We start from the raw sequence: 12724 nt of genomic DNA, 5'->3' as shown, positions 1-12724 counted from the left end.
TAATGGAATAAGACTTAAGGATTTTTGTAAGTATTTCCACAACTAGTGTTCTCCCTAGTCCTCCAAGCCTTGTTATTTTCTATACACATTTTTACATTTTCTCTAAGCCATTCTATATGGCAGAGATGATGTTTTTTTAGTTGTTTTCTGAAGCCTCTGTGAGTGTTGAGTCAACATATTTTTTCACTTTGTGTTGTAGTCTTGTATCATGTTCCCCAGAGGGCCTGAGTCTGGGTATGTCATCACAACCTGGTCAGGAGGAGTCTGATCTCAGGTCAGGTCTGGAATACAAATCTACGGGACAAACTTTAGGAGGGTCGCTGTCTGTCTGTCTGTCTGTCCGCCTGTCTGTGCTCTGCTCGCACACAAATCTAACTAACAGGCATTAGCGGGGTCAATGTTCGTTTGTCACGCAGCAACAGACATACATTATGTAGAAACAGTGTGCTCTGTCTCTGAAAATCTATAAATCTACATAAATAAATCTACATAACTGACAGACGTTATCTGTCTACCTGTCTGTTCCCATTTTCTCTCTAAATCCCCTCCAATTCTGGACATACCCAATGCCTATAATCTATTTGTATACCTGCATGATATATTACACTGTAGAGACTTTTCTTGAATGCAGTAGGCTGTAAACTTGATTTTAGACATCCCATTACATTGTGTAACGAGCCGCAGCTTTTTATCAGGGTTGTTCCCCCTCATAAAGAGCCAAAGTCTAGCCATAACCCCTATATGCCCCATATAGGTGGATCATCCAAAACACATAATTTGTTGGACTTTCGGGAAACCATTTATAATCGTGGGGTATCAAATGGTGAAAATGTTTCCCACACTCTCCAGTTTTTTAAAATGATTTGTGTAGGAGATGAGATTTATACACTGTCGTATTTCCCCCTCCTCACTTGTATCACGCTATTGTGTCTGTGTCCCAGTCAGAGGATTCATATTAAGGGAATATCTCAATTGCATACTCCTCGCTTCATCTTTCCTCTCTCCTTGTCTCCCTCTCAAAACCCACTGGATGAGAAAGCCAGAGGTCCCTCCCCTCTGACCTTCTCCTCCATTGGATTTTTGAGAAGGATGTGAGGAGAGAGGATGCAAGAAGTGTGCAATTTAGATTCTTTCTGTTTTTAGCCGATAACGATTCCACTCTCCCACACCGGGACGGCGAGGTGACTTCTTTCAATGATTACAACCACTCTGTACAAAACCTTTGACAAGTGATGGGCCGCTTTGAGGGGTGATGAGGAGATGGTGATCGCATCGGAGGAGAGCACTCCGTGTCCCAGTGTGATGGGTCGCTCTCAGGAATCAGATCCAACTCCAGGGCCAAAAAAAAGAGATGGGGGAATCCTCCTTCTCACGCCACGGTGATGGGATCCAGCTTGCAGCTTCTCACGACTCCCTCCTTCCCTCGGCACGGCGGCACTCAGCGCACATCTGCAGTCTGGAGGGGCCTCAGTGTTTACATATGGCCAACCATACAACGCCGACCGCAGCACCAAACTCCCTAACCGCCGCCTTTGAACAGAGCAAGTTTATCTGATGAAGAGGCCCTGTGACCATTGTACAAGTGCATGCAAGATAAACTTGACACTTCATTTTCACACAAACATCCCAAAACAAGATAATGAGATCCATGGTAACCCTATAGTTTGTGTTAGTCATTGATGATAGAAGACTGCATGGCACCATCTGTGCCGAAAGCTTTAATAAAAGCCTGTTGATAGGTACCACATTTGATGCTGTTCTCGCATGGCTGGAACTTTGAACAATATCAAATGGACTGCACCATTTTCAAAGTGTAAATATGGTAATACAAAGTGTTCTACAACAATGAACATATGTTTCTTGACAATGAGATTATGGGGAAGAGAAGAAAAATGGCTAATGACTTGTGTGTGGGATTTTTGTTCATATTAAAAATATATATTTCTCAGGCTGCATTATGTCTCTGACATGACATATCTCTATGGTAGTATGAACTATGCTTCTGATTGTTTTCTCTCTATTTATATATATCTCTCTCTCTTTCTCTCAGACTCAGACCGCAGCACACGGACATTGAGCACCCCCAGCCCTGGCCTCATCCTGCCCACAAAGTCCCCTTCCCTCTCCTCCCCAGCCCTTTCCATCAATGGCCATGAGTCCACCTCCCCCTCTGGCTCTGCAGAGACCGTCGCCATGGTACACCCCCAGCCAGGCACCCAGACACGCTCCCGCCAATCTAAAGGTCAACACTACGCCCCCATCGACCTCCTCCCTGATCATGCCCTCCTGCAGATCTTCTCTCACCTTCCCACCAATCAGCTGTGCTGCTGTGCACGGGTGTGCCGGCGCTGGTACAACCTGGCGTGGGACCCGCGCCTGTGGAGCACCGTGCGTCTGACAGGCGAGCTGCTCCATGCCGACCGTGCCCTGAGGGTGCTGACCCACCGGCTGTGTCAGGACACCCCCAACGTGTGTCTGACCCTGGAGACAGTAGTGGCCAGCGGCTGCCGGAGGCTCACTGACCGGGGGCTGCATGCAGTGGCTCAGTGTTGCCCGGAGCTGCGCCGCCTAGAGGTGACCGGCTGCTACAACATCTCCAACGAGGCCGTGTTCGAGGTGGTTTCCTGTTGCCCCAACCTGGAGCACCTCAATGTCTCAGGTAACCATGGGAGGTTGGGGACCAGTTCAGTTCAGAAGTGGTTGGAGACTCTGAATGAGTGAAGAATCAGCTTTTATGCAAATGCTTCACAGATGTTCACATCGTATATCAGAGGAATGCCCAGTTTCCTGCGGTTATTATAGGGGTCGTTATTGATTTGCATTGGCATTGCCGTTGCAACCATGAAAAACACTTGAACATGACAAATAGTTACACATCATAAATGTTGTTGTTTTATTGAACTGTTTATGAATGATAAAACATAATGCAAGTCTTTTATACTGAAAAACTTTGTTTATGCATTGTTTAAAGTACTAAGGGTAAGCAAATTGCTCCAAAATGTCACTTGGTGTTACTCAATTTAAATGAAGGGAAATAACACTGTGAGCAAAATTATTAACCATATCACTTTTGTAATTAATTCTCAATGAATGACCTTAGTTTTGAGCACATGTGGCCTGGCCTGCGTTTCAGAAAATCCTGTTTTATCTAAAATGTCTCATTAGTGCTCCAAAATGTCACTTGGTGTTACTCAATTTAAATGAAGGGAAATAACATTGTGAGCAAAATTATTAACCATATCACTTTTGTAATTAATTCTCAATGAATGACCATAGTTTTGAGCACATGTGGCCTGCGTTTCAGAAAATCCTGTTTTATCTCAAATGTCTCACTTCTTACTTATTTTATTTAACTAGGCAAGTCAGTTAAGAACAAATTCTTATTTACAATGACGGCCTATTGGGGAATAGTGGCTTGTTCTGCCTTGTTCAGGGGTAGAACAACAGATTTCTACCTTGTCAGCTCGGGGAATCAATCCAGCAACCTTTAGGTTACTGGCCCAACGCTCTAACTACTAGGCTACCTGCTGCCCCAAATGTACTACTTCTACTGGGGTCACAATGTTATCATAATGCAATTTAAAAAAAATTTAAGTCATTGTCGGCCCGCAATGGAATTTTAGGAATGCCCATCCATAAAACAGGCAGTTGCATTTGCTTTATTAGTCCTGATTCCTGTGACTGTTCAATTTGGCTGATTAAGCTCTACATCAGCTACCAAACTTTATCAGGAGTCATCCTAAGCCTATTTGCAATGAGAATCCATGTGTTTACACAGCAGAAATGCAGAAGTATTTTGTTTTTCGCTATGACGCAGCTCGTCAAAAATGTACAAATACCGCTGATTATCAAGACAATTTAGCCCACGGTGTGAAACTCCCGGGCAGCAGTTCTGAGGAGCTTGATTTTCCATTGCATATTGTCCATTTTACTTTGACCTGTCCTGTTTTAGGACATCTTGTTTGTTAACACGTCATATACAAATCAAAGCACATTTTTCATTTGATTGGGCACCAGGTTAAGCTGTTTTAGTGGTCACCAACCGGTCGATTGCGATCACACTGGGTAGGCAGTGTTCCCATTTTGAACCTTTTAATTTGTCTGAAAATACAAACTCCCCCTACCGGACGGACCAGGAGATCTGTGGCTAAATTGAATGTGCTTACTGCTCTGGCAATTCGAATAGGTCACATCACCGTGCCTCGAGCTTCAATGACCCCGGGCCACAGCAAAGTTTGATACTAGCCTATGTAAGATTTAATAACTTTTTAAACAATGAACAGAGAGAGACTGTCAAAGAATACAGCAAAGAGCTGCTGTATTGAGTGAGGTCATGCACTTTTATTCAGCACTGTCAACACTGTTTTTATTCAACACTATTACAAAACGTAAAACGCGCTTCTCCAAACTTCCACTAGCGCTGCAGCTGCAGTGAATGAGTAGCTGTCGATAGCCCTGTGTTTTTATTGTTATTAGCATTTCGTTGTCTCTATTTTAATATCGAGGAATATTTCACCGTCTCTGGTCATAGGAACAACATTCATTTTTGCACGAGGCTGATGCGGTGCAACTCAAGTTTTGCCATCAGGCGGAAGACGGTGTGCCCTCTCTCTGGTCAGTCTCACCAGAGGGAAGGAAGGAGAGAGCAGAGACCATGAGAGGTTGGACCCTTTGCTGCTTTCTCCTTCCCTCCTCGGAGACTAATTCAGTGCATTCAAGACACCTGGGAACTCTGAAAAAAACTCGATCTGACTCTGAAAAATATTTTTAATGGTCATCCAACTCAGAATTCCAAGTTGGAAACTCTGGCATCTTTCGAGAGCTCTAACTTTTCGACCTGAAGATCACTGATGTCGTGATTTGACCTCAGATTTTTTCCCCCAGAGTTTCCAGTTGCCTTTAAAGCACCATGACCATCAGATGCAGGTAGCATTAGTCCAGTAAAATAAAATAAAAACAAATGATTTAAATTAATGCTCAGCTGTGCCTCGTAAGTGCTACACCAACTGATCTATTTTGTTATCAAAGCTTGAGTTTTGAAAGATAATATGGTCTGAGAAGAACAACATTGGCAGGCCAAGCATATAGCAAATATGCTGTGATAATGAATTAGGCCTAATGCACAAACCGTATTCCTACATAACTGTTTTCATTAGGTTAATGTTACGTTTTTTAAGTTATGTTTTTTTTTTAATGAAGAGGTAGATCTCGGCTTGCTTTTTGACTGCGAAAGGGATCTTGTCTCAGAAAAGGTTGGTGACCACTTGGCTATTTGATCTGAGAAATGTGCATGATGTAAAAAGTGTCTGTCTCATGAGATTTTCATAAATGTAATTGCCAGACTGTAGGCTACAGAAAATGCCACATACTCTTTGTACCGTAGGCTATAGGCTACATGCTTTGTTAGAACTTTTTTATTTTTTAAATATTGTTTTTTACAAAGCGGGCACTCACCTAAATAGCCCATATGCCACTGGGTGAGATAAATTATCACTGTTTTTTAGCAGAATTATAGGATGTATTATGTGTTGTTAGAGGTGCATCTTGGTCAGTTTAGCTTGTAAAATGCCTCCCCTGTCAATCTGCAGCCCTAGGCTGCTGCCTAATCTTGCCTAATGTGCGGGCCGGCCCTGCATCACACACATCTGTGAACTTTCCTTAAAGAGAAATTCATTTCAGTCCTGGTTTTCTCTCAGAGCTGGGAAAAACATTAAAGGAGCATGGAAGCTCTTCCAGCCATTGGGTCCCTAGTGGGAGAGGAAAGACCTACTTAGCTTTGAAAGCAGGACTCCTTTACCTAACAGGAGTAAGAGGGCTAGTCTGTTGCTTTCATTAAGGAAGTGGCACAAAAAAAAAACTTTTACTTTGGTGACAAAGCAAAGTCAGTGCCATGAGGAAGTAAAGTCCTTTGTTGTAAAAATAGACTTGAATGGTCGTGGTTGTAGAAATAATGAAATGAAGATGTATTTATTTTCCTGGAAAATGTTGGTCCCCTGATGTGTTATTTGTATTCTGAATGTGGTCATGTCTTTCAAGAAGTATGGTTAGGCAATATAGCAGGTTCTACTTTGGCACCCTCAAGTGGTCTTTTCTCACATAGCTGCAACATTAGTACAAATTATAAGGAAATTGCGTATGCTATACTAAGAGAGAATGGTCAGACAACAAAATATGTAAATTGCTTGAAGTTATAGACCAAGACCAGTTACGATTACATGGCTGTCTTTGTAATAAGCCCCTTCTGTTCCTCCAGGCTGTTCCAAGGTGACCTGCATCAGCCTCACCCAGGAGGCTTCAGTCCAGCTCTCTCCACTGCATGGCCAGCAGATCTCCATCCACTACCTGGACATGTCTGACTGTTTTTCCCTGGAGGACCAGGGCCTCCGCACCATTGCCTCCCACTGCCCCCGCCTCACACACCTCTACCTGCGGCGCTGTACGCGCCTCACCGACGAAGCCCTGCGCCACCTGGCTCTGCACTGCCCCTCCGTCAGGGAGCTCAGCCTCAGCGACTGCCGCCTGGTGGGGGATTTCGGGCTGCGCGAGGTGGCCCGCCTGGAGGGCTGCCTGCGCTACCTGAGTGTGGCCCACTGCGGCCGCATCACAGACGTGGGGGTGCGCTACGTGGCTCGCTACTGCCCGCGGCTCCGGTACCTGAATGCGCGGGGCTGCGAGGGCCTCACGGACCACGGCCTGGGACACTTGGCCAGGAGCTGCCCCAAACTCAAGTCCCTGGATGTAGGCAAGTGCCCGTTGGTGTCAGACAGCGGGCTGGAGCAGCTGGCACTGTATTGCCAGGGCCTGAGGAGGCTGAGCCTGAGGGCGTGCGAGAGCGTGACGGGTCGAGGGCTACGGGCCATAGCCGCGAACTGCTGCGACCTGCAGCTGCTCAACGTACAGGACTGCGAGGTGTCGCCGGAGGCACTGCGATTCGTTAGGCGCCACTGCAGACGCTGCGTCATAGAGCACACGAACCCCGGGTTCTTCTGAGAGAGGGATCACTGGATTCACCTTCGGACAAATGGATATGTTTAAATTCCTGCTCTGGGGTTGACCAAGAAGAGGGCTGAGTTGTCAGGACTAGTTGGAAAGGGTGTGCAATATCCACTTGTGTCTTTTTTTAAGGTTATTTGCATGGTTAATAATGCTGTTCTTTGCGTACACTCACATGGAATGTATTTAACATATTTATCTGTATAAAGGGAGGCAAATGTTTCAATGTATTAGACCTTGTTTGGTATTCCTCTCACATGACACATTTCGGATGTGACGTTTGCTATGCAATAACATTGAGCACTGGGTACAGATTCATTTCGAATGCCTTCTCTTTACCTTTGTCCATCTTTTGTGCTTCATTTCATCAACATTAAGGAGACAGATATTCACCATTACATTGTACACATTCCTTTTTGCGCAGGAAGTTATTCCACACCAAACCACTATGAATGTATCACTAGTAAGCTAACCCAATAACCAGCATATCTGGTGACTTCTTAACCCTGTGTTCAAATCCATTAGGAAGAAAGGTGTATCTTTGTCAGTCTTAAGTGCTTATAATGTTTCTTTTTTTGGTATTTTGTGTGCATATGTACTTTATCAAATCTAATAGACAATCACTTCAATTGAGCTCAATGGTGTCATGCGTCTTGACTATTTTATCTTGCAAAGTACAGTGTATAGAATTAATGTATGGACTCAATGTATCGACTCAGTGTACAACTACGTTTTTACCACCAAATAGAAAACACAATGATTGATGTTCTTTTGACCAGGAACACGTTGCTGCTACAATTATTCTAATAAAAAGCTTTGTAATAAACAATTCTTCGACCATCAGGACATATTTTTCACACAAAATGAAGTGAATATAGCCACGAGACGTGACGCCCATGTGGAAATGAGTATGCATGAAGTTCATTTGTAGTAGCACTCGGGTGCTTGAAAAAGCATAGTATCTAATAAATACTGGTGCTACCATAAGTGGCTTGCTACCATATACGGTATCGTACACTATATACGGTAACTTAACTGACAGAGAGCCGCAGAGAGAGTGCTAGCGATAATCCGTTGAGTTGTTAACCATCATTGTTCTGTGTGTGTCTGCGCATGTGTGACACAGCACGTCACAACACGCTTCCTGTTTATTCATTCCATTGCTGTACCATGTTACCTCATATGGTAAGGACTGTGTGTCACCGCAACTTTGGCCACCATCCTCTAGGGTTGTGTTCCTGTTATAACACACTGACAAAGAAGAGTAGAATAACATTTGAGTACCTGAGTGTTAAACAGTTGTTATTTTCACTGTCTTGTATTGTAGCTTACATGTCTTCTTCTCTGTTCTTCTGTTATGTTTACGTAGAAATTGGAATTTCAAATCACTGACTGTCAACCATTGACAGTTAACATTGATAGTCACTGGTTTGTGTGTATGTGAGTGTCTGCGTGTTTATGATTGATTTGAATGCCGATGTAATGTATGTGTTTTCATCAGTCTGAATTTCTCTTTCTCTCTGAAAGTAACAGCCATAATGAAACAGTTTCTGTTGAGTTTTTGCCTGGCTGTAGGCCTTTTCAGCACTTTGTTAGCTCAAACAGGTACATATTGCATTACAGATTTGTCCTTATTTAACCTACAACCTGATCCTACTCCCCTCCTTTTTACCTATTGGACAATATGACTTCAAGTCTTACTGACAGACACGTCTGTACTTGCACCAAACTACCCCTTACTCAGGTTATGATTTGGATCCATGGGGAGGCTTAGCTGTGGGTGGAACCTTCCAATATGATGGAATGGCCCTGGTGGCCTATCAGAATATGGTTGTGTTTGTCATTGAGTATCGCCTTAGCATCCTGGGTTTCTTAAGGTATGACCTTGACAACATTTCACCAGTGTTACTCTACATTTACTCCAATTCGCATTAAGTGCCTTAAACTCTAACTGAACTATAGTATGTTTTACAATGGTGCCTTGAATGTTAATTTGATGTGTCAGGTGTGCCAAAACAATTGCAACCTTAGACATTACAACACCAGGTGTATTGTTTATTTGCTTCAAGTACAGGAGACAAACATGCAGGTGGTAACTGGGGCTTCTTGGACCAGATTGCCAGCCTTCAGTGGGTTCGTGATAATATCATGGATTTTGGGGGAGACCCAGACTCATTCACCATCTTCGGACAATCTACCTAGGGCATTAGTGCATCCATTCTGGTAGGTATGAGAAAGACAATGTGACACAGCAGTGAGATGGTCAGGTACAAAAGAAGAGGTGTGGTTGAATTTATACCTCACAGTGTAAACCATCAAAACCAAAGAGAGTAGCACTGTTTGACCCAATGGCTCTGTCTATCACCTGACAGGTGTTGTGTCCATTAGCTGAGGGCCTGTTTCCCCAGAGCCATCCCTATGAGTGGAGTGGCACCACTAGAGGCCCATTATGACCAACAACCCACTGGCCAATGCCAAAATACTCATGAATACCTATGTAACACAGCATCCAGGTCCACACCCACCCTGCCCCCATTAATGCTGGTACAAAACAAACCATTGGTTACAATACGAATAACATGATGGCCCCGACTATGACCTAAAATAGTAACCAGTCTTCTCTGAGAGGGTTTGTTAATGGCAGGTGAATTCCTCTCCCATTCGAGATGATGTCCAATCTGTCAGAGTGTGATGACAGCACTACTGAGAAGATTGTGCAGTGCGTCAGAGGGACATACTCACACCATCAGAAAAGTATGAGGTCATTCAGTTCTGTTTGATGTGGCTTAGTTTGGCATGTTGGTCTATTATCATATGCACGGAAGCTAACAAAAATATCTGTATTTTAGGTTCAGGCATCCATGGGCGCTGCATTGATAGTGTGTTCCTGAAAGGGCCTCCTGAAGAGGTTTTGAAGAACAAGGAGTTCCTGAAGGTTCCTATGGTTGTAGAGGTGGTCAACCATGAATTTGGATGGATTATGTCTCAGGCAAGCTCACTGGCTTTTATATCTTGTTGTGAGATTTTCTTTAAGACAACATTATTGTGGTCATCAGATCAGATCAGATTACTGTACCTGTATCACATTTCAGATATCTTCACCTCTGTTGAAGTCTAACTGTTGTTTCTGATGCCATAGTTTTATTTTATGCACCTTTGGGTTCTGTTGATGGCATGGAGAAGCAGTCTGTGGAATCCGTGATGGACATTTTCTTCTTATGTAAGTTCTCCTTATTCATCCACTTATATACTTCTCTTGCTTAACCCTTTGAACTCACGAGAATTGGCCTACAGTGCATTTGGAAATTATTCAGACTCCTTGAATATTTCCACATTTTGTTATGTTACAGACGTATTCTAAAATGAATGAATTGTTTTTTCTCTCATCAATCCACACACAATACCCCATAAAAACAGGTTTTTAGAAATGTTTCTAAAGTTATATAAAAAAAAACTGAAATATTATATTTACATAAGTATTCAGACCCTTTACACAGTACTTTGTTGAAGCACCTTTGGCAGCGATTACAGTCTTGAGTCTTCTTGTGTATGACGCTACATGCTTGACACACTTGTACTTGGGGAGTTTCTCCCATTCTTCACTGGAGATCCTCTCAAGCTCTGTCAGGTTGGATGGGGAGCATCGCTGTACAGCTATTTTCAGGTCTTTCCAGAGATGTTTGATCAGGTTTATGTCCGGGCTCTGGCTGGGCTACTCAAGGACATTCAGAGACTTGTCCCGTAGCCACTCCTGCGTTGTTTTGGCTGTGTGTTTAGGGTGGTTGTCCTCTTGGAAGGTGAACCTTCGCCCCAGTCTGAGGTCCTGAGCGCTCTGGAGCAGGTTTTCATCAAGGATCTCTCTGTACTTTGTTACGTTCATCTTTCCCTCAATCCTGACTAGTCTCTCAGTCCTTGTCGCTCCAAAAACTCCCAACAGCATGATGCTGCCACCACCATGCTTCACCATAGGGATGGTGCCAGGTTTCCTCCAGATGTGACGCTTGGCATTCAGGCCAAAGAGTTTAATCTTGGTTTCATCAGACCAGAGAATCTTGTTTCTCATGGTCTGAGAGTCTTTAGGTGCCTTTTGGAAAACTCGAAGGGGGCTGTCATGTGCCTTTTACTGAGGAGTGGCATCCGTCTGGCCTGATTGGGGGAGTGCTGCAGAGATGGTTGTCCTGGAAGTTTCTCCCATCTCCACAGAGGAACTCTGGAGCTCTAACAGAGTGACCATCGGGTTCTTGGTCACCGCCCTGACCAAGGCCCTTCTCTCCCGATTCCTAAGTTTGGCCGGGCGTTCAGCACTAGGCAGAGTCTTGATGATTCCAAACTTCTACCATTTAAGAATGATGGAGGCTACTGTGGTCTTGAGGACCTTCAATGCTGCAGAAATGTTTATGTACCCTTCCCCAGATCTGTGCCTTGACAAAAGCCTGTCTCGGCGCTCTACTGACAATTCCTTCGACCTCCCGGTTTGGTTTTTGCTCTGACATGCACTGTCAACTGTGGGACCTTTTATAGACAGGTGTGTGCCTTTCTAAATCCTGTCCAATCAATTTAATTGACCACAGGTGTACTCTAATCAAGCTGTAGAAACATCTCAAGGATCAAGGATGCACCTGAGCTCAATTTTGAGTATCAGAGCAAAGGTTCTGAATAGTTATGTAAATAAGTATTCTGTTTTAGTTTTTTTATACATTTGCAAAACATTTTAAAAACCTGTTTTCGCTTTGTCATTATGGGGTATTGTGTATAGATTGATGAGGTAAAACATTTAATTTAATCCATTTTAGACTAAGACTGTAACATAACAAAATGTGGAAAAAGTCAAGAGGTCTGAATACTTTCAATGCACTGTATATTGATAGGACTAAATTTAAATGTTTCTTACAGAATAAATATTAAATGCATAAGCATGGTAGCAATTGAAAGGGACTAGTTTGGAGTATTAGACAAAGGTTGAGGATACAACAGTTCACCTTACACAAGACTGAATCCAAACATTACACTGATGATTTTACGTGCATTTTACATTTACTGTACTTTTCGCTGCATTTGTTGATAACGAAATCAGAAAATACTCTGGATGAATTCAGTAACATGATAAGAATTGTCCTGGAAAAGTGGGGTAGGTGCAACATAAGACAAGGGTTTGAGTGGTGTCGCCAAGTGACCAGACAAGTCATTTCAATGCACTTTTATGACTCAAAGAAGGGTTTTCAACTATAAAGTGCTTTTTTTTTTAGCTCTCCTAGCTGTGCAGTTGAGGAACTAGAGCAATCACACTTGACGTTGTTTTGTTTGGAACACAACCCTGCAATCACACAATTATTGTTGTTTCCGCAATCCAAAAACTGACCATTCATAAATCGCATCCTGGGTCAGGTGGGCATCATTTGAAAGCTTGTTCTATTGCCGACATGAGCTAGCTATGTTTTAAAATAAGATCCTATAGTGTTAGGCTTTCACAAGGCAATGCAGAGAAACATATCATCATTTTGGTGCACATAGAAAGTGGTTCCGCGGCAAATTGTGTTACAATAGGCAAACGTCTCATTCTGTTCAGAACAACCCACGGTATGACGCCATGTCATATTGTAACTGAACATCAAACATAGGGATCATAAACATTGACACCGTATATAACATGTGTTTTATGATATGGAAATGGGAAGTGCACATTTAGACTCAAGTGGGGTTTGGTTTGCTTGTTTGACATCAAAGTGAAATG

The 12724-nt window shown here is 43.2% G+C and overlaps 1 protein-coding gene across 1 annotated transcript in view; it reads left to right on the top strand.

Moving 5' to 3' along the window:
- LOC109899038 (F-box/LRR-repeat protein 7) overlaps nt 1–7822 on the top strand; it is a 34102-nt gene extending 26280 nt beyond the window's left edge. The window contains exons 3-4 of the mRNA XM_020494089.2: nt 2051–2659; nt 6254–7822. Of these exons, the coding sequence (XP_020349678.1) occupies nt 2051–2659; nt 6254–6990 (1346 nt within the window). The 3' untranslated portion in view covers nt 6991–7822. The remainder of the gene's footprint in view (nt 1–2050; nt 2660–6253) is intronic.
- Nucleotides 7823–12724: the final 4902 nt, after the last annotated feature.

This window comes from Oncorhynchus kisutch, linkage group LG11 (genome assembly GCF_002021735.2).
Source record: "Oncorhynchus kisutch isolate 150728-3 linkage group LG11, Okis_V2, whole genome shotgun sequence".
Taxonomy (NCBI): Eukaryota; Metazoa; Chordata; class Actinopteri; order Salmoniformes; family Salmonidae; genus Oncorhynchus; species Oncorhynchus kisutch.
Note: the sequence above shows the minus strand (reverse complement) of the source record. Positions and strands in the feature narration are given on the sequence as shown.